Here is a 24,992-nt window from a genome sequence, read left to right on the forward strand (position 1 = left end):
CCTAAACTGCAAGTATTCCTGCTTATGATGCAGTGTGGCTATCCCGCCGTGGCATAGCAGGTTTGTTTCCCCAGAGAACTCTCCCTGCCTTCCTCTTGGCCGCTCAGGTGCAGACTTCCGCCTCCTCTGCTGTTTGGAGGGCTGGTCAACTCCGGTAGGCTCGGGTTTCGACCTTCTTCAGCGCCGGGAAAAGCTTCCGAATGCTGACCATGAGTGTGGGCTCATGGTATTTTGCTTGGAGCCTTCTCTTCCTCTGCCTCAACATCTGGAGTATCTGGCCATGATATTGAGTCAACCGCCTTACCACGTTGGAAACCCCGCTTCTCGTCCGTCCAGCGAGGTTAAGCAACGTCGGTACTTGGATGGGTGACCACCTGGGGACGCCAGATTCTGTTACCACATCCTCCGAGCCTTCCTTTCGGTTGACTGTGGCAAGACTGAGGAGAGTCGCAGTACCTGTTCTCAGTCAAGCAGAGTTTTCAGCCCTACCTTGGAACGTTTCCTAGTTCTTCTTTCCTCATTGACCCGTTTATAGTCCGAACGGTCGCCTCAGGATAAGTTCCATGTGGGGCGATCCAAGTTCCGGTGGCTTCAGGCAATGTTTAACCGGACTCCCTGGCCCTATGGGACCAGCGGAACTATTAAACCTGCAATGGGTGTTGACCTATGGAGCCTCTTGATGGTAGTGGATATTCTCGTCCTTTCCCCACATTCTTGATGCGGTTCTCGGACTCGTCAAAGGAAAGGGGGGGGGGCATGTTCCGGTCCAGGCCTATGGTCAAGACCTGAAGGATACCTCTCCATCATTCAGGCAGGCTTAAGGGCCTTAGTCTGGCCCCTCTTCAGATCCTACCGCTCCTGCCAAGTCGCCCCGTTGCGTGTCGACTTCATGCTAACCAGCAGGGGACGCATTTTCACACCTTCACATCTTGCAGTAGAGATACCGGGATGATTGAGATTCTCTCAATTCCACCATCGGCTCTCTCATTCCAGGCAGGGGAATGTTTCTCTCAGACTATCCGAGCAGAGCCTCATAGAGAGAGTGTACCTAGGGGTCTTTGACCTTGGGTAACCAGCAAGTGCTGGTCTGGGGGACCTGATCGCGACAGCTTGGAACCTCAAGCTTCCGCTAGTTTTCCCCCCAGTCTCAGACCCCGAGACTCTGGCAAGATGCATTCCGGTGATGGTGGGACAACTTCGACGCCTGCGTCTTCCCTCCTTTTTGTCTGCGGACAATGGGTCTCAACAAAACCAGGTTGTCTGTCAACCTTTCAATGGGAGAGCTCCACTGGGACTATGCGCAGAACGGTTTCTGGACCCTCTGCTTCCCCTGACGGAACTCCCGGGAGAGCTTCTCCCACGGCGCAGACTACTCAAGCAACCACACTGCGACATCTCTCCCGAACCGGGGCGTCGCTTCGGCTTCATGCCTGGAGACACTACGCTTCCTCCTCTAGAAGAGACAACCCGCTACAGTCGCGGTACGGAGGTCGCGTCATCTGCAATAGTCATCCACAGGGGTCTCCCAGGCAAAGTGAAGAGTCTAAGGTGGTTGGTGCCGTGGGAGATATACCTCTTCCCGTGAGGCCTCTTCTCCAGCAATAACGGTCTTATTGCCTTTCGGCGGGAGGAAACTCCTTTCCGCTCTTGGCAATGAAGCCTGTCGCTCAGCCTTTCCCTGACCTTCAGGCTTAAAGGTATAACTTTTTCCTGCCCGCTGGATCTATCCTCGCTCATGCGAAGCTACGATCGTCCCTGCCCTAGTCGGAGGAAGACCTCCAACTTGGAGCATGGCTCGGACTTTTAGTCCTTTAAGAGATCTTCTCAAGACCCTTTTACGACAGGCCTCGGATTGTATTCCGCCTTGGGTCTTCTGCTCACTCTGGCCACGGCCAGTGTGTAAGCAATCTTCTTGGTCTCTTACTACTCCCCCCCTTTCTAAGGAAGAGGGGAAGGCAACATTCAGGCTCGCTCCTGAGTTGTTGGCTAGACTCAGAATCTGAGGGTCCCGACCCTTCGGTCCGATTCATTCAAGATTTCGAGTCTCCATTCTGTGTCTGATGTCCCAAGACCTTCTCTTTCTTGCCAGTACAGGAATCGAGAGGTTAGCGCTGGGAACAGCTGCAGTTTGGCCTCAGTTGCAGCCGATTTGGGAACACAAGGAGGACATGGGGGGAGAGTCACCAGTATACCTCTTCAGCCCGGACTCAAGGACATTCATCTCGACCTGTCTTCAGACCCTCCCCCGTCACGTCGCCCTACAGCACGATGTTGGATACATCGCAACGTCCCTCGCCTTCGAGTAATACTACTCTGTGACGCAGGTGCTACAAGCTGGAGTCTGGAAGCGTCTGATGACCTTCGCAGCCCGCTTCCTGCAGGGCGTGACCCACAGGAGTCTCGATACGTTTTCTATCGCTCTGTGGTGGCTACACAACAGCTGGTCTAACCTCAGGCTCCTTTTTGGACAGGTAGCAGAAGGTTGAGGGCATTGTTATCAGGTTTTAGTCTGCATGAACGAAAGAAGTATGTCTGGCCCTTACTTCTTTCTTCATCATCCCCTCTACGGGGAAGCAGCATCCTGGTCTCTGCATAGCTGACCTCGAACCTCTGCAGGTAAACCATGCTTCCTTGTGTTCCGAGTATTGAGTCAATACTGTCGCGTCCCCCATACCCTGACGAGGTGGTATTGGGAACGTCCTAACCCTGAGTTCCTTCTGGAACTCCAGGTCAACTGCCTAAGACGGGTCACACTTCTTCCTTCACACACAAGCTTACGTAGGCCACATGGTTCCTTGCGGTGCAAGGAACTTGTGAGGTGCAGGGACTCCTTTTCTCGAGTGCGACTCACTCGGATTCTGAGTCCCCGGGTAAAGCCAAAGCCAGTATGGCTGGGGACTTTCCACCCTTCCTAAGGGATAAGTCACCCTTTGTAAATAGCGTGGTTTGTATTTCGGTTACGGAACAAATGACAAATTCGAAGATAATTTGTATTTTTCCTAACCATACAAACCTTAGCTATTTACACATATTTGCCCGCCAGCCCTGTCCCCCAAGACAAGTCCTACCTCTAAGTGAAAGTGAGTATTCACCTGTGTGTGAGGGGGAGGAGGGGTAGCTAGCTACCACTCCCCTACCCCCCGCTAACTAGCGCGGGGGTAATACACCCTCGTTAAATTCTAATGGCTCGCCATTTCAGCTACGCTAAAAGTAATAACCCTTTGTAAATAGCTAAGGTTTGTATGGTTAGGAAAAATACAAATTATCTTCGAATTTGTCATTTTGCTTACTCTATTGAATGGTATAATATTGTCAAATGTTTGTAATTTGAGGACTTTCTGTATGGAAAAACTGTAGCCCTATGTCTTAGCTTATTTTACGATACCCCAAAACTCTGACTTAACTTTACAATTATACTACTTAGCTTATTTTGTACATATTTGTTCCTACTCGAATACAGACCATCGTCCTTTAGTAGGATTATGACTTCAGCGTAAACCGTTCCGGCTGTTGAATTGTTAACGAGGTAGTTATAGCTACTAACGGGTCAGCAAGACTAGCACGTTTGATTTTGGCCATAACGAGTACTGCTTTTGAGAGAGGCAGAAATAGTATGTTGCTGCATCTCTCAAAATCTGCTGTTGAGCTTTTATCACTTTCTTTTTTAAATATTTAACTTAGCCGGTGAATATATAATAGCTGCAACTCTGTTGCTCGACAGACACACAATAAAAACTCGCCAGCGATCGCTATACAGGTTGCGGGTGTGCCCACCAGCGCCAACTGTCGGCCAGATACCACTCTCGATGTAAACAAAGACTCAATATCTTCTCTGTCGACGTGTCGACAAGACGTACTTTTACTCGCTGTAGAACCTGGAGTTTTTCCCATCATATTTGGTTTGAGCTTTCGCAGTGCAGGTGTTTTATCTTCATCTTAAATCTTGAACTCGTTTTTGGATAGATTTAATTTTTTGATGACAAAGAGAGTATGGACTTTCTTTGACTTTTAAATGGCCGACCCTTCCCTTAGACGGAAGTGTGTTTAGGCTTTTAGCAATTATCTTATCACGTTATAAATTAATTATAGATTTTCCTCTATATATTTTAAATCTCACCGCCTTTATTAGGCCTCTTCGATTAACTTTCCATTTATAATAAACATTAAAATAAATTTTAATGATTTGTTTATATGCGACCTTCCTGAGAGTAGGCGGTCCTAACTTGGAAACTGAAGTTAAACAACGTTGAGCCCTTTCAATCGTAAATAGCTTTTAAAGAGCTAATGATTTAAAACTTTTTAAATGAATATTTTTTAATAGATATTTTATGAAAGATTTTCTTTGAATAGTCTTCGTACTGTTTCAAAGATGAACTAACGTTTAGTTTATTTATGCTACGCAGTTTGCGCTCTATCGTTACGATAGAGAGAGAGAGTATCACGGTTTCACTTTGCAGAAAGAGTAAATCGATACTGACGTTTTGTTCATTCTTCTTTCAAAGCTTAAATGTTTTAAATTATATTTTAAAGGAACTTTTTAATTGAAAAATCTTTCAGTTTTTTCCTTTGGTCAAATAACATGTTTTTTTGACGAAACGTAAGTGGGCTCTTCTCTTAGGTGCGTAATCAAGAGAGAGAGAGAGAGAGAGAGAGAGAGATAGAGACGGAGGGAGAGAGAGGGGAGAAAACGTTCCGTTCAAGCGGGTAACGTTGTTCTCGAGTTACTCTCGTCCCTAGTCTCTGTACGGGGAGAAAGGATAAAACGTTTTTAGTTTTTTATTCTCGTCCCCAGGCAAGGTACGGTGAGAGATTGAAAACGTAGTTTTGAATGAACTAGTGTTTAGTCTCTTCCCCAGCCACTGAATTTTTTATCTTAAAATATGTTTACTGTTTTTTGCTGGTATTAATGTGCTTGCATTATACGACTGATTTCGCTATTACTACCTTTTGATGAGGTTAGAATTGCGTGCTTCAGGTAGAAATCAGTTAAAGTTTCGATTTCAGTGAAATAAGTGCTAAACAGAAAATCGTAGTGATAAAGTGATATTGCGCAAAGTGTTATCAGTGTTGCGACCGAGGGTTCGTCTGTTCGTGCCTGTCGTTCGCCTAGTCCGGGACCTCTTGCAAGCTCCCAAGCCCAGGGGAGAAGTAATGTCGTATGACTTATGGGTTCGAGAGGCCTTGATCAGCGAACAGACGTTCCCTCTATGGTATCGGGTGTATCTTACCAAGATCACCCCTACCATAAGGCGAGAGAGACGTTTTTCTCCTCGTCATCCGAAGGCTTTTCGCATAAGAAACCTGAAACAAGGTTTCGAGGCCCTTAAGCGAAAGTCAGTCCTTTCAGGACAGGTCCAGCGTCCTGGTTGTAGCCATTAGGACAGCTCTGATCCTATGCAGTCATCGTAAGACTGCTCGCCGCCTAACAAAAACGTAACACAGACTCCGAGAGTCTTTTTGTTGGCAAGGTTTTGCGGTCACAGACGTTACCCTCGTCTCTTACCGCAACCTTTTCCGTTGATCCTAAAGGGGTTGTACGGCAAGACATGCAGAATAAGCTTGCCTCCCTTATGGAAGACTATTCTGCCGATTAGTCCGTTGAGCCTAGCCGTTTATCTCATCGAGATCCTGGCTTTCAGCCAACCTAACGTTCCTTTGTGCGTCCTGTTGACGTTGGCGTAGCTAAGTCACGTCAGTCAGGTTGTTTAGAACCACACTCGATGCGGTCTCGTGTGGATTTTCAGCCACATTTGGACGTTAGGCCACTTGCTGATGCTCCTGTTGACGTTCAGGACGTTCGCTAACAATCGGAGTTGACTTGTTTTGACGCTGTGCGTCAACCTCCGCATTCTAGAGTTGTTTTGACTGCTCAGTCTAGGCGGTCAAAGCAGTCTCGAGTGGACGCTGTGCGTCCTCACGCACCTGTTGTTGTTGACAGTTCACAGACTGTCAAGCAGTTACATGACGTTGCGTCCTGGTCTCTCGCACCTGTTGTTGTTGACAGTTCACAGACTGTCAAGCAGTTACATGACGTTGCGTCCTGGTCCGCTACTAATGCACCAGTGCGTGTGGACTCTGCTTGTAAAGCATTGCCACCACGGTAGGTCTCTCCCTTGCTTGAGACTCAGCTATTATCGGACAAGGTTCCTTTAGATGAGGAAGTTGCTGTTCCCCCTCCTACTGATATTTCCTTGAGGACTCTGTCAGACGGAGAGGAGCCTAAAGCTGCTTAGCCCTCTATGGACTTTAAATAAATCATGCTGATTTTTAAGGATCTTTGTCCGGATCTTTTTGTAACTGCTGCTCCTCGTTCGCCTAAACGTCAGAGCTTACACTAGGCCTAGCTACTTTGAAGCCGTTGTTTTATAAGCTAGTGCTCTCTCGCTCTCCTAGAGAGCTTTACGTTTGCTAGGCGACTGGTTTATCACTAGGAGGAGTTTGGGGGATACAGCCTTTGCTTTCCCTTCTTTTAAACTGGCTTATAGAGCGATAGTCTAATATGACACGAGAGAAGTTCTCGGCTTGGGAGTTCCTGCCTCTGCCCAGATAGACTTCTCAAATCTCGTAGACTCTCCCTGGCGCCTGGCCAGGAGACGCTCCAAGATTTTACAGGTCAACTTCACAGCTGTTTTCGAGCCTTTGAAGTTTTGCTGTACAATTATGTCATGCATAAACAAGGCTTTCAGGGATGGCTCCAATGATCTGACAGCCACGTTCTCTGCAGGGACAAGTCCCTCAGGGATGGCTCCATGATTTGGCAGCCATGTTCACTGCAGGAGTACGTAAGAGGCAAGTGCGCTCAATGTATTCATTGTCAAGACAAACTTCACGATGAAGTCTACCAGGCTGTCTTGACAGCATTTATGGAAGGCGACTGGATGGTCTCTCTCGACCTTCATGAGGCATACTTCCACATTCCTATACACCCGGATTCCCAACTGGTTCGGAGGTTTGTTTACAGGAATGTGGGGTACCAGTTTCGAGCTATCGGAGATCAGAGCCTCCCTGTACTTGGACGACTGGCTTCTCAGAGCCTCTTCCAGTCATCGCTGTCTGAAGGATCTCAATTGGACTCTAGATCTGACCAAGGAATTGGGACTCCTAGTCAATTTGGAAAAGTCACAGCTGGTCCCATCCCAAACTATTCTGTATTTAGGGATGGAGATTCACAGTCAAGTTTTTCGGGCTTTTCCGTCGGCCCCCAGAATAGATCAAGCCCTGCTCTCCATCCAGAAGATGCTGAAGAAAGAATGCTGCTCAGTCAGGCTGTGGATGAGTCTGGTAGGGACGCTGTCATCCCTGGAGCAATTTGTCTCGCTAGGAAGGCTACACCTCCGTCCTCTTCAATTCCATCTGGCTTTTCACTGGAAAAAAGACAAGACGCTAGAGGCGGTCTCGATCCCGATTTCCGAAAAGATAAAGTCTTGTCTGACTTGGTGGAAGGACAATATCAGCCTACGAGAGGGTCTTCCCCTGGCAGTTCAGATACCCAACCATGTTCTCTTCTCGGACGCATCGGACTTGGGCTGGGGCGCGACGCTGGACGGTCGGGAATGCTCAGGTCTGTGGAACTCGAGTCAGAGGAGCATGCATATCAACAGCAAGGAGCTTTTGGCGGTTCATCTGGCCTTGATAAGCTTCGAGAATCTCCTTCGAGGCAAGGTGGTGGAGGTAAACTTGGACAACACCACGGCCTTGGCGTACATTTCCAAACAGGGAGGTACCCACTCACTGACTTTGTACGAGATCGCAAGGGACCTGCTCATCTGGTCAAAAGATCGAGGCATCTCCCTAGTAACGAGGTTCATCCAGGGCGACTTGAACGTCCTAGCAGATTGTCTCAGTCGGAAAGGTCAAGTAATTCCAACCGAATGGACCCTCCACAAGGATGTGTGCAAGAGACTTTGGACGACTTGGGGTCAACCCACCATAGATCTCTTTGCAACCTCGCTGACCAAGAGGCTTCCAATCTATTGCTCTCCAGTCCCGGACCCAGCAGCAATACATATAGATGCCTTCCTCCTAGATTGGTCACATCTAGATCTTTACGCATTCCCACCATTCAAGATTGTCAACAAGGTACTGCAGAAATTCGCCTCTCACGAAGGGACAAGGTTGACGTTAGTTGCTCCCCTCTGGCCCGCGAGAGAATGGTTCACCGAGGTACTTCGATGGCTAGTAGACGTTCCCAGAAGTCTTCCTCTAAGAGTAGACCTTCTACGTCAACCACACGTAAAGAAGGTACACCAAAGCCTCCACGCTCTTCGTCTGACTGCCTTCAGACTATCGAAAGACTCTCGAGACCTAGAGGCTTTTCGAAGGAGGCAGCCAGTGCGATTGCTAGAGCAAGGAGAGCGTCTACCATTAGAGTCTACCAATCGAAGTGGGAAGTCTTCCGAGACTGGTGCAAGTCAGTTTCCGTATCCTCGACCAGTACCTCTGTAGCCCAAATAGCTGATTTTCTCTTATACCTGAGAAAAGTACGATCCCTTTCAGCTCCTACTATCAAGGGCTACAGAAGCATGTTGGCCTCGGTCTTCCGGCATAGAGGCTTAGATCTTTCCAACATAAAGATCTGCAAGACCTCCTTAAGTCTTTCGAGACCTCTAAGGAGCGTCGTTTGGCTACTCCTGGGTGGAATTTAGACGTGGTCCTGAGATTCCTCATGTCAGACAGGTTTGAGCCTTTACAGTCAGCCTCCCTGAAAGATCTCACTCTTAAGACTCTTTTCCTGGTATACTTATCCTCGGCTAAAAGAGTCAGTGAGCTTCATGCCTTCAGCAAGAACATCGGGTTTTCGTCAGAAAAAGCTACTTGTTTTCTGCAACTTGGTTTCCTAGCCAAAAATAAGCTACCTTCTCGTCCTTGGCCTAAATCTTCCGATATTCCTAGCTTATCGGGGATCGTAGGCAATGAACTAGAAAGAGTCTTATGCCCTGTTAGAGCTCTTAAGTTCTACTTAGCTCGTACTAAACCTTTACGAGGCCAATCTGAAACGTTATGGTGTTCGGTTAAGAAACCATCCTTGCCTATGTCAAAGAATGCTTTGTCATATTTTATCAGATTGTTAATACGAGAAGCTCATTCACACTTGAGTGAGGAAGACCTATCTTTGCTTAAGGTTAAGACGCACGAGGTTAGAGCTGTAGCAACTTCCGTGGCCTTTAAGCAAAATATATCTCTGCAAAGTATCATGGACGCAACCTATTGGAGAAGCAAGTCAGTGTTCGCGTCATTTTACTTGAAAGATGTCCAGTCTCTTTACGAGAACTGCTACACACTGGGACCATTCGTAGCAACGAGTGCAGTAGTGGGTGAGGGCTCAACCACTACAATTCCCTAATTCCATACCCTTTTAATCTGTCTCTTGAAATGTTTTAATGTTGTTTTTATGGGTTGTCCGGAAGGCTAAGAAGCCTTTCGCATCCTGGTTGATTTGGCGGGTGGTCAAAGTCATTTCTTGAGAGCGCCCAGATTAGGGGTTTGATGAGGTCCTGTTGTATGGGTTGCAGCCCTTGATACTTCAGCTCCTGGGGGTCTGTCAGCATCCTAAGAGGATCGCTGGGCTCCGTAAGGAAGACGTACTTACAAGGCAGAGTAATCGTCTAAGTCGACTTCCTTACCAGGTACCTATTTATTTTGGTTTTGTTATATTGATAACTGCCAAAATGAAATAAAAAACTCTTAGCTTATACGATGTAAACATATTTAACTCTGGTCTCTACCCACCTCCTTGGGTGTGAATCAGCTATTATATATTCACCGGCTAAGTTAAATATTTAAAAATGATATTTTAATTATAAAATAAATTTTTGAATATACTTACCCGGTGAATATATAAATTAAACGACCCTCCCTTTCTCCCCAATAGAGACGCAGTGGGATGAGAAGAAATTGAGTCTTTGTTTGCATCGAGAGTGGTATCTGGCCGACAGTTGGCGCTGGTGGGCACACCCGCAACCTGTATAGCGATCGCTGGCGAGTTTTTATTGTATGTGTCTGTCGAGCAACAGAGTTGCAGCTATTATATATTCACCGGGTAAGTATATTAAAAAATTTATTTTATAATTAAAATATCATATTTCGGAGCGTGCTTGAGCTGTAATGGAAGCGAAAGAGATGCCCTTGTGTCTTGATAAAGCCGGTAAAAGCTGTGGCAGGTTTGTGACGAGACCTGTTGTAGATCCGGAAGGTCCTCGACCTACAAACATTCTGAGATTCAAACACAAATCTGACTGAAATCATAAATTTCATAATGAAATTCTGTAATACTGTAAAACAATATTATATAATGTAATACAGTAAGCAAGACTACATTTTCAATATGAAATAGGACCATTTGTTGACTTTTTGCTGTTGAAAATTATAGGCCTGTTAGTTAGGTGAAGCCTACCTTAGGCCAAATTTAAGAAAATTCAACTTGCAAACAGCTTCTTGGAACATATTAGGTCTATAAGTTGAAGACTTTCATATCTTTTATACTTTTTGGCCGGGCATGACTGTTTGTAGTTGTTTCCCTGTGACAAGTGTTGGTCATGGCCTCCTATTTAGATGAAAGAGTTTGCAAAGAAACAAAGGCTAAAAAGTTCCCTTCGAATGTAATGTCAAACTTGATGGTGAAGATACTGTACACCTCAATGGTTTCTTCTAGTGGGACTTGACTTGCTGTATATTGTGACTTATCCTTGAGCGTGGTCCTTTTAAGGAACTCATAGGGTGGAGGAGACCTTGGTTTGCCCTTGTGTTGCTCTTCAGAGAGAGTGTAAGTATCATCTTCCCCTAGTAAGGGTAATACTCCTCTGCCTTCCCCTTGAAACTTGCCCATTGGTGTACAAAACAACGATGACGATGACCTAAACTGGATGAAGTTGTAGCTTTCCTTAGGCATCAGTAGTATTCCATCGACAGGGAAGCTGATCAGTGTCTTAGCTGTCGCCTGGACTACTAAAGCTGCTCTTGCAATACCCAGACCTTTGCAACATCTGCGGAGGTGGTTGAGGACATTGCACACGTGGTTGGGGTCTTGGCTGATGTGTGTTCCTCCTCTTACAGTTCTTCTTCTTCCTCTTTGTCTGATTCATTGGGGCACTTACTGCAAGAAATTAATTGATGCGGAAACCTGTCATTGGCTCACCAGAGGGTTATCAACTTTATACAGCTGGTCTTCTAAAGCCCTTTCAGATATAAAGTTGGTTTGAATACCTGTACTTGGGTACAGTAAGCCTTTTTATTATTGTAATGGTGATCGCCAAGCTGGGTTCAAGTCCCGCTCAAACTCGTTAGTTCCTTTGGTTGCTGCAACCTCGCCGCCCTTGTGAGCTAAGGATAGGGGGCCTGGTCTTAGTTTGGATGGAGAGTGGGCTTGAGTGCTGATCAATACATATGGTCAATCTCTAGGGCATTGTTCTGCTTGCTTGGGGAATGCCACTGTCCCTTGCCTCTGCTATTCATGAACGACCTTTAAATGTAGGTAATAACAAGTCTATACCACCATTATATTGGAGCAAGGCACCTTGATAAATAATATTACTTTGAGCATTTTTCTTTTGTAAATTATCCCTATGCAGCTTCTCCTTAGGTTTTGTTAAAATGGGATTGGATACAGACTTTCACTGAAGGATTAACAGAATCGTACTGACACACAAATTGAAAATGCTAACCATACTAGTTGTTACGCTTCCTTTTAAATCTAACTGTACAGGAATTTTCCAAAATGTACTAGGATTACATATACAGTACTGTGTAATGCAAACATTAAGAGCCTTTAATTTATCATCTTTTTTGCTTTAAAACAGGACACTTGGACAAAGGGTACCTGAAGTGAAGGGATTACATTTTTCAATATCCATTTAATAGTTACATTAGAGCTTTTGGGATTCAATCTCCTCTTATGAACCTTTTTAATTGTGAAATATTCAATTGTTCCGTAACTGGAATACAAACCTATGCTATTTATTTAGGGGTATTACTTTCTGCTAAGCTGAAAGTAATACCCCTAAATAAATAGCTAAGGTTTGTATCGTTAGGAAAAATACAAATTATCTACGAATTTGTCATATTATGAGATACCTAATATGAAAATACAAGACCTCACTGTACATCCCTTTAATTTTTCAGGCTCAGTGCACTGCAGTCGTCCAGGTTTTTGGAACGGACGGGCCTTCTCACAACACGTGGCGGAAACGGTGCTGTGGAGTCGTCACTTTCACGAAGGACAATGTGCGTCGGTCCTATTTTATCCAGGTAAAGCTAAGTTTTCTTGTAAGATGATAATAATAATTGAAATAAATTATTTTCCAGGGAAACTTCTGACAGTCTTCTCGGTTTTTTTGTTTTTGATTCATGCAGAAGAGGACAGTAACATCTCTCTTTACCACACTAGTAAGTCCAAAGTTGGTATGGAAAAACCAAAAATATCTTTGGGGAATAAACCTATGCTTAACCTATGCCAATCTACCCGAAAACCATGTCTGAAACAAATATGATTAAATAACCTTATGCATGTACTCACTTAGCTGTTTATATAGTTTAGAAAATAAAAACAGTTCAATACACTTCAAATACCTTGAATTAGTGAATTAATGTTTGCAAAGTTATTGCCAAGGTTAGTCTTGCCTATGATACGAGGTTTCATGGTTTAGGCTATCCTAACTAGCCCTTGATAGTGAGAGTTATAAAAGTATTTTACGTGTATATTTTAAAAATAAATTATTATTATTATTAGTTAAGCTATAACCCCAGTTGGAAAAGCAGGATGCTATAAGCCCAAGGGATACAACAGGGGAAAATAGCCCATTGAGGAAAGGAAATAAGGAAATAAATAAAATACAAGATAAGTAATGAACAATTAAAATAACATGTTTTAAGAACAGTACCAATATTAAAATAGACGTTTCTTAAGTAAGCTATAAAAAGAGACTTATGTCAACCTGTTCAACATAAAAACATTCATTGCAAGTCTGAAGTTTTGAAGTTCCACCAATTCAACTACCTGATTAGGAAGATCATTCCACTATAGTAATAGGCTAAGGTATTATCATGCATTGAGTAATAAGAATAATAATGATGAAAAACAACTGTTCAGTGCATTTAAATTATCTGTAATAGTTGGATGTCTGTGGGGAGGGTAGGGTAGTCTTTAGAACTTAATTCTTAATAGCGAGCCAAAAACCAGGAGGGAAATTATAAAATCAGGACAAATATTTTAAAAATTATATCAGTTAAGGGATATTTATAAGTCAGGAGGGAGGATTTGAGGCTGAAGTTAAAAATATGATAAAAGCAGCTTGTGAGAAGTGGAGGGAGTTAGCACTATAGTCCATTTCTTTTAGCGAGTCATATTTGCACCGACTCGCAACGGTGCCCTTTTAGCTCGGAAAAGTTTCCTGATCGCCGATTGGTTGGACAAGATAATTCTAACCAATCAGCGACCATGAAACTTTTCCGAGCTAAAAGGGCACAGTTGCGAGTCGGTGCAAATATGACTCGCTGAAAGAAATGGACTATAGTGGTATATGATAAGAAAATGCCAGTCAAACTAAAGGTCAATATTTATAGAACATTAAAGTATGGATCCGTAATGTGGGCTCTAAGACGAAAAGAGGAAGCCAAGCTTGAGAGAACATAGATGAGAATGCCGAGATGAATTATGGAAATACCACTGCTTGAAAGATTGGAAATTGATGAAATAAGAAGCATGGCAGGTGTAATAAAGATTACAGAGTTGATAGGAATGTCACGACTGAGATGGTGTGGACATGTGTTGAGAATGGATGGTGGGGAGGGAGTGAGTAGGGCTTGGGAGGAACCTGTTAGGGGGAGAAGATTGTGGGGTAGGCAGATAATTAGATGACAAGATAAGATGGATGATATGGAGAGAAGAGGTTTGATGGAAGAGGATGCCTTTGATATATATTTTAATATACTGCTCTCTCTCTCTCTCTCTCTCTCTCTCTCTCTCTCTCTCTCTCTCTCTCTCTCTCTCTCTCTCTCTCTCTCTCTCTCTCTGTACAATTACTTAAACACAGTAGACCAAGAACAAACTAGCCTGTTAGAAAATCCTCCAACAACAAATAGAGGAAATTTGGTAGAAAACTTGGATAAAGCAGATAAAAATAAAACTAAAACACTAGTAAATCAGGGAAACCAGCAAAGCCACAAAGGAAGATAAAAAAGGTAGAAAGTTCCCGAGTGGCACAATTCAATGCTCAATCAGTTGGAAACAAAATGGAAAACTTCAGGGCAATGATAGCGTTTGTTTTCATATCCCAGGGATAAACGAATTTTGAGGGACTTTGTGTTGTACGTTATTCTATCTGTTAAGACACGTCCACACTTGTTGTGTCTCCACGTATCGTGTCATTGTTGCGTATCACCTAGTGATGTACAGGTAATTCGGTGCAACAGTGTGTTTCTTTGTATCATATTTTGACACATAACGGTGCAGCGCTTTCCCGTCCACACTGCCATGCAACGATGATACGATAGATGGAAATGCAACAAGTGTGGATGTGGTTTCACATTACAGTCCTGTACTTTATTTTGTTGAGTGTAGAAATCACGAAACCTAACACATAATGAGCATAAAATAAGTACAATATTATAACCACAAAAAGAAAAAGGAAAAAGACTTGGTTGGAGTTAATACTTTCATCCATTATTTACATTGATGGACTCGCAGTGAGATTACATATACAGTACAAAGATATATTTATATTATTATTATTGTTATTAATTTCTTAGCTACAACCCTAGTTGGAAAAGCAGGATGCTATAGGCCTAGGGGTTCTAACAGGGAAAATAGCCCAATGAGGAAAGGAAACAAGGAAAAATAGAATATTTTAAGAATAGTAACAACATTAAAATGAATATCTACTATATAAACTATAAAAAATTTAACCAAACAAGAGGAAGAAAAATAAGATAGAATAGTTTGCCCGAGTGTACCCTCAAGCAAGGGAACTCTAACCCAAGACAGTAGAAGACCATGGTACAGAGGCTATGACACTACCCAAGACTAGAAATGAAATGGGATCCCACAGCTGTCCATTTCTTGATAATTTCAGATAAGCCAGATTTTAGATAAGAGGATAATGTTAAATATATGGGACCACTTATTTTCAAGTAACCATAGTCATTGCATTATCAAAAGCTTCGCAATCTATTTTGTAACGTCGGGTATTTATTAATGGGAATGTTTAGCAACTGCTTATCACACGATAGATTTTACAAAACACAGTTAATGTAGTTTACACTTGTTAAGTGCGCGGAACTATCTTGATAAGCTGTTATATTTACATTTTTATCAGTTATAGGTTATCAGTGGTACGTATTAGATAAAAACAAATTTGCACCTATTTTTTTATATTCCTTGTCCAATTTATTCTTATTTGATTGTTCAAATTTAATATTCTTCAAGGAATTTATCATTTAATTTCTTTAAACTTAAACAGTAAAAAATTAATTACTGTATTGTAATAAGTAAATTATTATATAATTTTTTGTCATAAATCCAAATAATAGGTAGTAGTTTGGCCAAGGCACCAGCCACCCATTGAGATACCACCGATAAAGAGTTATTGGGTCCTTTGACTGGCCAGATAGTACTGTATTGGTTCCCTCAGTGGTTATAGATCATATTTTTCTTTGCCCACAAATACACCAAATAGTTTGGTCTATTCTTTACACATTTTCCTCTTTCCTCATACACCTTACAACACTAAGATAACCAAAAAATTCTTCTTCACTTAAGGGGTTAACTACTGCAATGTAATTGTTCAGTGGCTACTTTCCCCTTGGTAAGGGTATAAGAGACTCTTCAGCTATGATAAGCAGCTCTTCTAAGGGAAGGACACTCCTAAAGCAAACCATTGTTCTCTAGTCTTGGGCAGTGCCATAGCCTTTGTACCTTGTTCTTTCACTGTTTTGGGTTAGAATTTTCTTGCTTGAGGGTACACTCAGGTACTCCTTTCTAGCTGTCCTTATTTCCTTTCCTCACTGGTCTATTTTCCCTGATGGAGTCCTTGGGCTTATAGCATCCTGCTTTTTCATCTAGGGTTGTAGTTTAGCAAGTAGTAATAATAATAATGATGATAGTGCTAATACTTAACATTGATGTAGTTTCAATTTTCTTTACTACTATTCTCCTATTATTGTAGATGTAATGTTTTTTATTTGTAAGGAACTTGTAAAATTAGTGAACTGATGTGCAGTACTTTAGGAGGAAATTAAATTACTTAAAGAATGTTAATTTTATATTTGGAAACTAGTTTTTAAACTAAGCTTTTTGAAAAGCATAATTGCCAGGGAAATTAGGTTTGCATGGAACCCAAAACAGGTATGGCTTTTCTGTTCCTTCAGTAGCAACCAAAGGTAATAACCAAGACTTTCTGTATCACTTTACAGGTTTATGATGTTGTTGCAGAATCTCGTGTGTTTGAGCAAGAACTGTACAGAAATTTCAAATATTCAGCATCAAAACCTTTTTTCCACCAATTTGAAGCCCAGGTAAATATGTTGCAAAAGAGATTTTTTTATTTCTGTTTTTTTTCAGGTTGATTCAGGTGTTTTGCTCATAATTTTTACCTATGTATTATGGATCTTGAATTTAAAACTTTGTGCATTTAACCTTGGTCCAGTATAGTCATATCCCACCTTGAAAGTGACATTAACTCTTTTACCCACAATGGACGTACTGGTACGTTTCACGAAACTCATCCCTTTACCCCCATGGACGTACTGGTACGTCCTTGCAAAAACTTGCTATTTACATTTTTTTTTTTGCAGATTTTTGATAACTTTATGAGAAACTTCAGGTATTTTCCAAAAGAATGAGACCAACCTGACCTCTCTATGACAAAAATTAAGGCTGTTAGAGCAATTTTAAAAAAATATATATTGCAAAATGTGCCCGAGAAAAAAAAAATAGCCTGGGGGTTAAGGGTTGGAAAGTTCCAAATAGCCTTGGGGTAAAAAGGTTAATGTGACTATTTTCACTCTTCCTTACATAAAATACTTTTGGATCTATGTAAAGGCTTTCATGTATCTTCAATTTAAATGGACGAAGGAACTATGGTGGTTTGCAATAAATGTTTTTTGTCATACAAAGTTTAACACCACAGTTTTGGCAGCTGATTCAAGTCCGTTGTTGTTTCCAGGTCCCTTTGAAAGGCAAGTTTTGAATTCCTGTGCTGAAGAGAAGTGAGAAGCTTTCCTTCATTTAAAAAGGGTATTATTAACCCTTTTACCCCCAAAGGACGTACTGGTACGTTTCACAAAACCCACCCCTTTACCCCCATGGACGTACCGGTACGTCCTTGCAAAAAAATGCTATAAAATTTTTTTTTTCATATTTTTGATAATTTTTTGAGAAAATTCAGGCATTTTCCAAGTGAATGAGACCAACATGACCTCTCTATGACAAAAATTAAGGCTGTCAGAGCAATTTGAAAAAAATATACTGCAAAATGTACTGGGGAAAAAATAACCCCTTGGGGGTTAAGGGTTGGAAATTTCCAAAGAGCCTGGGGGTAAAAGGGTTAATAGACTTGTTGGAAATCAGTGCAATACATCTACTGAAGAGCCAAATATGTTCCAAAAAAAAGAACTAATAGGAACAGGAATGTGACGTGTGCATAGAGGGACTATCAGAGAAGGAAGAAATTCTTACAAAGTATTTAGTCCCTCAGAACATTCAGTTTAAAGATTTAAAGGTCTCTCATGAATGGCAGAGGCAAGGGACAGTGACAATGCCTTAGCAGGACAATGCCCTAGAGACTGACTATATACATATGATTAGCATCCAAGCCTGTCTCCATCCATCTAGGACCAGGAAGGGCCAGGCAATGGTTGCTGATGACTCAGCAGGTAGACCTATAGGCTCCCCCAAACCCCCAATCCTTAGCTTTTAAGGATGATGAAGTTGCACTCACATCGAGAAACTATCGAGTTTTAGCTATGAAGGTCATATATGAAACTGTTGACTGATCATTACCGACTAAATATTTCACCACAAAATAGTTTGGCCTGCCGATATTGTGACCTAAAAAAGGGATGAAAAATCAAGATGGTGTTGGGTAGGAGGGAATGTTATTTTACTACCATGATTTGCTAATACTTTATTCCAGATGGCAAAAAGGATTTTACATGTCACGGCACACTTTTGGTGTTGGGTAGGATGGAATGTCATTTTACAACCACTCTTTATACTAATACCTTATTCCGGATGGCAAAAAGAATTTTACTTGTCATGGCACAATTTTAGTGCAATTGATGAGGGAGAGATGTTTATAATTTTTTTTTTTCCAGAGATTTTCTGATTTTTACTATCATAAAGCTTAGTACTGTATTGTGCTAATTCATAGTTAAAAAGAAGCAATAAAACTTCAATGTGTAATTTAAGCTGATATCTGTGAATGATTTGAAATTTAACAAAAGAATATGAGGGAAAATATCCAGTAACTGTGTCCATCCTTTTCCCGCTAGTCTATAGGATTCTGGTCTTGCTTTTGTTTTCTGATATTTATAATCACGTTTTCTTTATCAAGAGGGTTCTTTCTTCTTTAATAGTTAAACTGACTGGCCAGACAGTACCAAATTGGATCCGTCTCTTTGGTTACGGTTCTTTCCCTTTGCCTACACAGACACCGAATAGTCTGGCCTATTCTTTACAGATTCTCCTCTGTCCTCATACACCTGACAACACTGAGATTACTAAACAATTCTTCTTCACCCAAGGGGTTAACTACTGCACTGTAATTGTTCAGTGGCTACTTTCCTCTTGGTAAGGGTAGAAGAGACTCTTTAGCTATGGTAAGCAGCTCTTCTAGGAGAAGGACACTCCAAAATCAAACCATTGTTCTCTAGTCTTGGGTAGTGCTATAGCCTCTGTACCATGGCCTTCCACTGTCTTGGGTTAGAGTTCTCTTGCTTGAGGGTACACTCAGGCACACTGTTCTATCTAGTTTCTCCTTCTCTTGTTTTGTTGAAGTTTTTATTGTTTATATAGGAAATATTAATTTAAATGTTGTTACTATTCTTAAAATATTTTATTTTTCCCTGTTTCCTTTCCTCACTGAGCTATTTTCCCTGTTGGGGCCCCTGGGCTTATAGCATCCTGCTTTTCCAACTAGGGTTGTAGCTTAGCATTTAATAATAATAATAATAATAATATCGTAGCATTAGGTTGTCTATTGATGCGAGTAGATGGAAAAGAAATTCTGCTGAAAAAATGTTGGAAAATCTACCTCATCCAAAAGGTCAAGCTTGTTTAGGAAAACTGTTGAGGCTTCAAGAATTTTTAGCATACTGTACTGAATTATTTTATTTTTTTGTATGTAATTTGATCTGCTTTTTTTATCTTTGTTATCTTTTCTTGGACTAGGTTGTTTTTATTTCTGAATAGCCTTTCCTCATTTGTCTGTTTATTTACTCTTAGATAGTATAAACACTGATAATTTTTCATAGATTAGAAAACCACAGATAATGCTCTCTAGCATCGTCACAAACTTAGTTGCCTCACATAATATCCTTTCTGTATTGTTTTCATGTATTTGGTGTTGAGCTGTTTAGTGTTTGAAATTTGAACTCAAGAAGTTTTTGTTTAACTTTGAACCTAATTTCTTAAATCTTAGCTATTGTGACTGCCTGAGTTGATTTATATGCATTTGGAACATACTTTTGCTTGTGGTCATTTAAAAAATGGAGGAAATTAGTGAGATTCATCATCATGCAAGTGATTCGGCATTATATTCCGAACCTAAAACAATCACAGGAATGGAGTGTATTGACGGCCTCGGTATCGGCACGGGTAACGGAGACTGCGGAAAGATACGCCGCTGTGTTAGTGACCCGGCGTTAAATTCAGGACCTGGAGAAGAAATTATGGGAGTAGATTTGGTTGATGGGCTAAAGATATCTTTAGGTCACCACAGATGTGGAAGTTTAATGGACGTGTGTAGAGGTAACGTGGAAATCGAGTGGGATGGTGAACAGTCGGACGCGCCGCTTTTATTCAGGCTTTTTACTCAGAGTTTGGAAACGCTATCAAATGTTAGAATGCCCGCTAAAAAAAAGAAGAGCTCTAATTCTCAGAGAGTTCCATTCTTGGATATGGCTCAGCTCCAGTTAGGAATGAGATTAGGGATGTACCACCAGAAACTTATGTCGTCTGAGGTGAGTTTTATGTTTAATGTTCATTTTTATATTAATTCGAGGGCTATTTATGAAATACAGTTCCACTTTAATACACCATTAATGTATCTTTTAGGTATCTTTTAGAAAAAACTATTTTGTTTTTCTTTGAGTTGTGGCTGTTTTGTTAGCATAGCAAGCTGTATCTATTCCTCATGAAAAGATTTACAGTAAAATGAGGAATTCGAAAACTAAGACAGTTCACAATTTGTTTTCAGATTTTACAAAATTTCTATAAACCTGCATGTATTGAACCTTATAAAAATGAACGAACGTATTTATTTAACAAACTAAATTTATATTGCTTTTCTATCTCTCGGGGGCAGAAATATCTGTTTCTTTTTTCATCAGAAGATAAGTTTTTCACTCATTCTATGTCTTATGATTATATATTGTAGTAGTCTTGTTGTCAAAGGATGCGAACAAATATTTTCCATGCATTTCTGTATAACACAAGGTCCGTTATTACTGACAGGTGGTTTTGACGGCTATCTATCGCGGAGTTATTACGCAATCGCAAAATTACTTTAACCCTTTTATCCCCAGGCTATTTGGAAATTTCCAACCCTTAACCCCCAGGGGTTATTTTTTTTCAAGCATATTTTGCAGTATATATTTTTTTTAAATTGCTCTAACAGCCTTAATTTTTGTCATAGAGAGATCAGGTTGGTCTCATTCTCTTGGAAAATGCCTGAAGTTTCTCAAAAAATTATCAAAAATGTGCATAAAAAAATTTAAATAGCATTTTTTTGCAAGGATGTACCGGTACGTCCATGGGGGTAAAGGGATGAGTTTTGTGAAACATACCAGTATGTCCTTGGGGGGTAAAAGGGTTAAAATGAATGTAAAGCCATTTTACACGTAGAATGACATATGTAGAACTGTTTCACTGATCTATGTTGTTGTGATTTCTTAATTCTTTATACTATACAGTATATTTTATTTCCATACAGTTATATGCTCATATATAATATACACATATTTTCAGTGGGACCTTCTTACTTGTTTATATATTATAAACAAATGTTTCATTAAGGTATTTTTAGACTTTTTTTCATCATGTTATATAATCATACTTTGTCGATGTCTCACAGGATGTAGATACAGGAGAGGGGGTTCCCAGCCCCTCGTCTTGTCCCTTTTAGTCGCCTCTTACGACACGCAGGGATAACGTTGTTTTTATGACCGCGGAGGTAGCAGCAGTAGGGGATTCAGCATTATGAAGCTTCATCTGTGGTGGATAATGTGGGAGGGTGGGCTGTTGCACCCTAGCAGTACCAGCTGAACTCGGTTGAGTCCCTCGTTAGGCTGGGAGGAACGTAGAGAGTAGAGGTCCCCTTTTTTGTTTTGTTTCATTTGTTGATGTCGGCTACCCCCCAAAATTGGGGGAAAAGCCTTGGTATATGTATGTATGTATATAATCATACTCCAATTGGCATCAATGACCATTGATATTATGATGCCAGATAATTACCAATCATTCATTCATTTTCAATTGGAAGTACAAATAGTGATTTTGTCTGGGGTACAGTACTTGTAGTCTCAAGAAGACTAAGGATAGTTGAAGAGTATAGATGTGGTAGCTCAATGATTTTATAATTGATATGTGATTTAGCTACAACACATTCCCCTTCACTTCAAACCTATCCGTCTACCAAGGCACTTTCCCCAATTTTAGGGGGTAGCCGACATCAACAAATGAAACAAAAACAAAAAAGGGGACCTCTACTCTCTACGTTCCTCCCAGCCTAACAAGGGACTCAACCGAGTTCAGCTGGTACTGCTAGGGTGCCACAGCCCACCCTCCCCCGTTATCCACCACAGATGAAGCTTCATAATGCTGAATCCCCTACTGCTGCTACCTCCGCAGTCATCTAAGGCATCGAAGGAAGCAGCAGGGCCTACCGGAACTGCGTCACAATCGCTCGCCATTCATTCCTATTTCTAGCACGAGTACCCAACATTAAAAAAATAAAAAGGGAGAGCGTGACTTTTCTTCTCTTAGCTCCTCTGTCTGACAAAGGATTCAGCTGAGTGTGGTTGGTACTGCTAGGGCGCAAGAGCCAACCCTACCCCATTATCCACCACAAATGAAGTTTCATATGCCGAATCTCCTACTGCTTCAAATACTTAACATACGGTACTCAACCTTGGTTCTCATAGTGTCCTTGGTACCCAAAGGAGCTCGGCTAACACTACGGTCACACAGTTTATGCTGAGATGGTGTGAAGGAAATGACCAACTCTTGCCTATCATCATTATTCATATGTGAATGTTTCGTATTTGCCATTACAGTATCAATTCTCACTCTGGCTTATCATCTGTCTTCTAAAATGTCTCCAAGCTTTATACTGTTCTTGAATAGCCAAAATCTTCAAAAAGGGATTTTGACGAAGGAAAAATCTCTCTCTGGGCGAGGGACCTGTGTCGCCCAGTGAAATGCTCCTTATAGCACCATTTCTAAGGTATAAATACTGCTAAATATACCAAAGAAAAAAGTTGCATGGAATGCCAGGAATATACCCAGCTCGCTCACCCTTATAGGGTGTCGGTATAATAGCTGGGGCACGTTAAAACCACTATCAGAGGTCCCTTACCAATTAGTCTTCTCCTTCCTCAACATCCCCTGTTACTACGAGGTGCCGTCCTCTACGGCTACTGCCCCCCACCCCACCCCCCACCACCACAACCACTACCCATGCTTCTCCCATCATTCCTCCTTAGCACCTGCAAAGGTTCAGACTGGTACATTAATCTGACCTTCATATCTTAATATAATTTTATTTGTTTCAAAGTCTTATTAAGCGTACCCATTGTTTGATTTGCATTTTATTTTAGCCTTACACAAAATTTATACTCGAAAACCTTCATTGTATCATTATTATCCCTCATTATTTGAAAAGCAAACGCCATAGTTCCTATTTTCATCTGTTATTATTTCATCCCTTTCTGCATAATTTGTTCCTATTCTTTCCATACATTTATCTCAATTTTTATTTTTCAGGATCAGATGATAGGCCTCAATTTTGCTAATGTGAGCGAAGCAGCCCTTTTTAGCCAGACTGTAAATGACCATTTATCAGCAAAGCAGCAGAAAAAAGGTAATATATGTACTTAATAGTTGTGAAGTATTTCTTTTATTTACCCAAGTACAGTAGCCCCTTGACATATTATTATTATTATTATTATTATTGTTATTATTATTATTATTATTATTATTATTATTATTACTAGCTAAGCTACAACCCCAGTTGGAAAAACAGGATGCTATAAGTCCAAGGGCTCAAATAGGGGAAAATAGCCAATTGAGGAAAGGAAATAAGGAAATAAATAAACTACAAGAGAAGCAATGAACAATTGAATAAAGATATTTCAAAAACAACCAATCAAGTATATGCCAATGATGAGGAGGAAGAGTGTGGGGTGAATGAGCATTTAGATGGATAGATTTGTTGATTATGAATGTGGTTAAGGTAGGATTCGGGTAAGATGATACGAGGAAATGAAATACAGCAGATGGGAAACAGTTGACTTGAGCAGCCAACCTTGCAATACTGTGGGATTAATAAGGTTGAAAGAAGGGTTTGTGTGTCGTCATGATCAGCAAAGCTATAGTACTCAGTGCCACCCATACGAGGTTTATTTGCTATGAGCGATCTGACTAAAATTTTCCACCATCACCACCAATCCACGCTGGCCAGCGTGCTGATGAAAACTGGCCAAACCCCAGACATTAATTGATATGTCTTAAGCCTTTATCCTGTAGTAGCCTCCTGGCTAGTACAGTGGTAACGTGTTTGCCTAGCATTTCGCATGGCAAGAGATCGATCCCCGCCCAGGACCGTGAGTTTAAGCTGTTTACTGGGGAGGCTACTGCTGTGGTAGGGCACCACAGTGGGGGGTTGGGCTTGCCCGGCTGACGTTCTGGTGAGCATCTATTCTGATGGAACCGGAACTGAAACCAGTCACCTTTAACCTTTAACCTTTAAACGGCTGCATTTGTTGTTGTATATAGATATACATATATATACATGCCCAGGGAGGAAAGGAAATAGATAAACTAAAAGAGAAGTAATAAGCAATTAAAATGAAATATTTTATTCGTAATTTAGAATGAGAATCGTTCACCTCAACAACTTCAAAATGAGCTCACCTTTATCCTGAGAAAAACTTTTTACCGTTAGGCAATCGCCTTCCTATCTCAATTATCGTGCACAAGTTTTCACTTCCATCAAAATTTTTAACCATTATAAAAACCCATTTACAACCTCTTACGTCTTGTCAACTTAAATGTTATTGATCTAATACTATTCCTATTTTTTTATACTTTATAAATTTAGTTAGCATCAATGGCCTTTGCAGCTCTCGTGTCGGGTAACTTATGATAAATCAGTCAGAAGTTAATAATAATAATTTCTCTCTTGGTTGCTTAATTCTTTCTTGTTTTCTATTCCGTGTTTTAGAATACTTTCTACTCTTCTCTTGTGAGAGACATCTGTATCACTGCCTTTGGTATACACCTTTTTCTTTTCGTCTCACAATTACTGTATAATTATCTTTATTTTTAAAAGCAACGGATTGCCATTGTAGAAATTATTTGCTTGCTTTCCCTCTAGCATGTTGGTATTAACCCTTTTACCCCCAAAGGACGTACTGGTACATTTCACAAAACACATCCCTTTACCCCCATGGACGTACCGGTACGTCCTTGCAAAAAAATGCTATAAAAAAAAAAATTTTCATATTTTTAATTTTTTGAGAAAATTCAGGCATTTTCCAAGAGAATGAGACCAACCTGACCT

The 24,992-nt window shown here is 41.1% G+C and overlaps 1 protein-coding gene across 1 annotated transcript in view; it reads left to right on the forward strand.

The window, feature by feature from the left end:
* The window catches only part of LOC137633305 (actin nucleation-promoting factor WASL-like), a 54,318-nt gene that overhangs the window by 9,254 nt on the left and 20,072 nt on the right, over nucleotides 1-24,992 (forward strand). The window contains exons 3-5 of the mRNA XM_068365527.1: nucleotides 12,118-12,243; nucleotides 16,405-16,506; nucleotides 23,195-23,291. Of these exons, the coding sequence (XP_068221628.1) occupies nucleotides 12,118-12,243; nucleotides 16,405-16,506; nucleotides 23,195-23,291 (325 nt within the window). The remainder of the gene's footprint in view (nucleotides 1-12,117; nucleotides 12,244-16,404; nucleotides 16,507-23,194; nucleotides 23,292-24,992) is intronic.

The sequence above is a fragment of the Palaemon carinicauda genome, chromosome 42 (assembly GCF_036898095.1).
Source record: "Palaemon carinicauda isolate YSFRI2023 chromosome 42, ASM3689809v2, whole genome shotgun sequence".
NCBI lineage: Eukaryota > Metazoa > Arthropoda > Malacostraca > Decapoda > Palaemonidae > Palaemon > Palaemon carinicauda.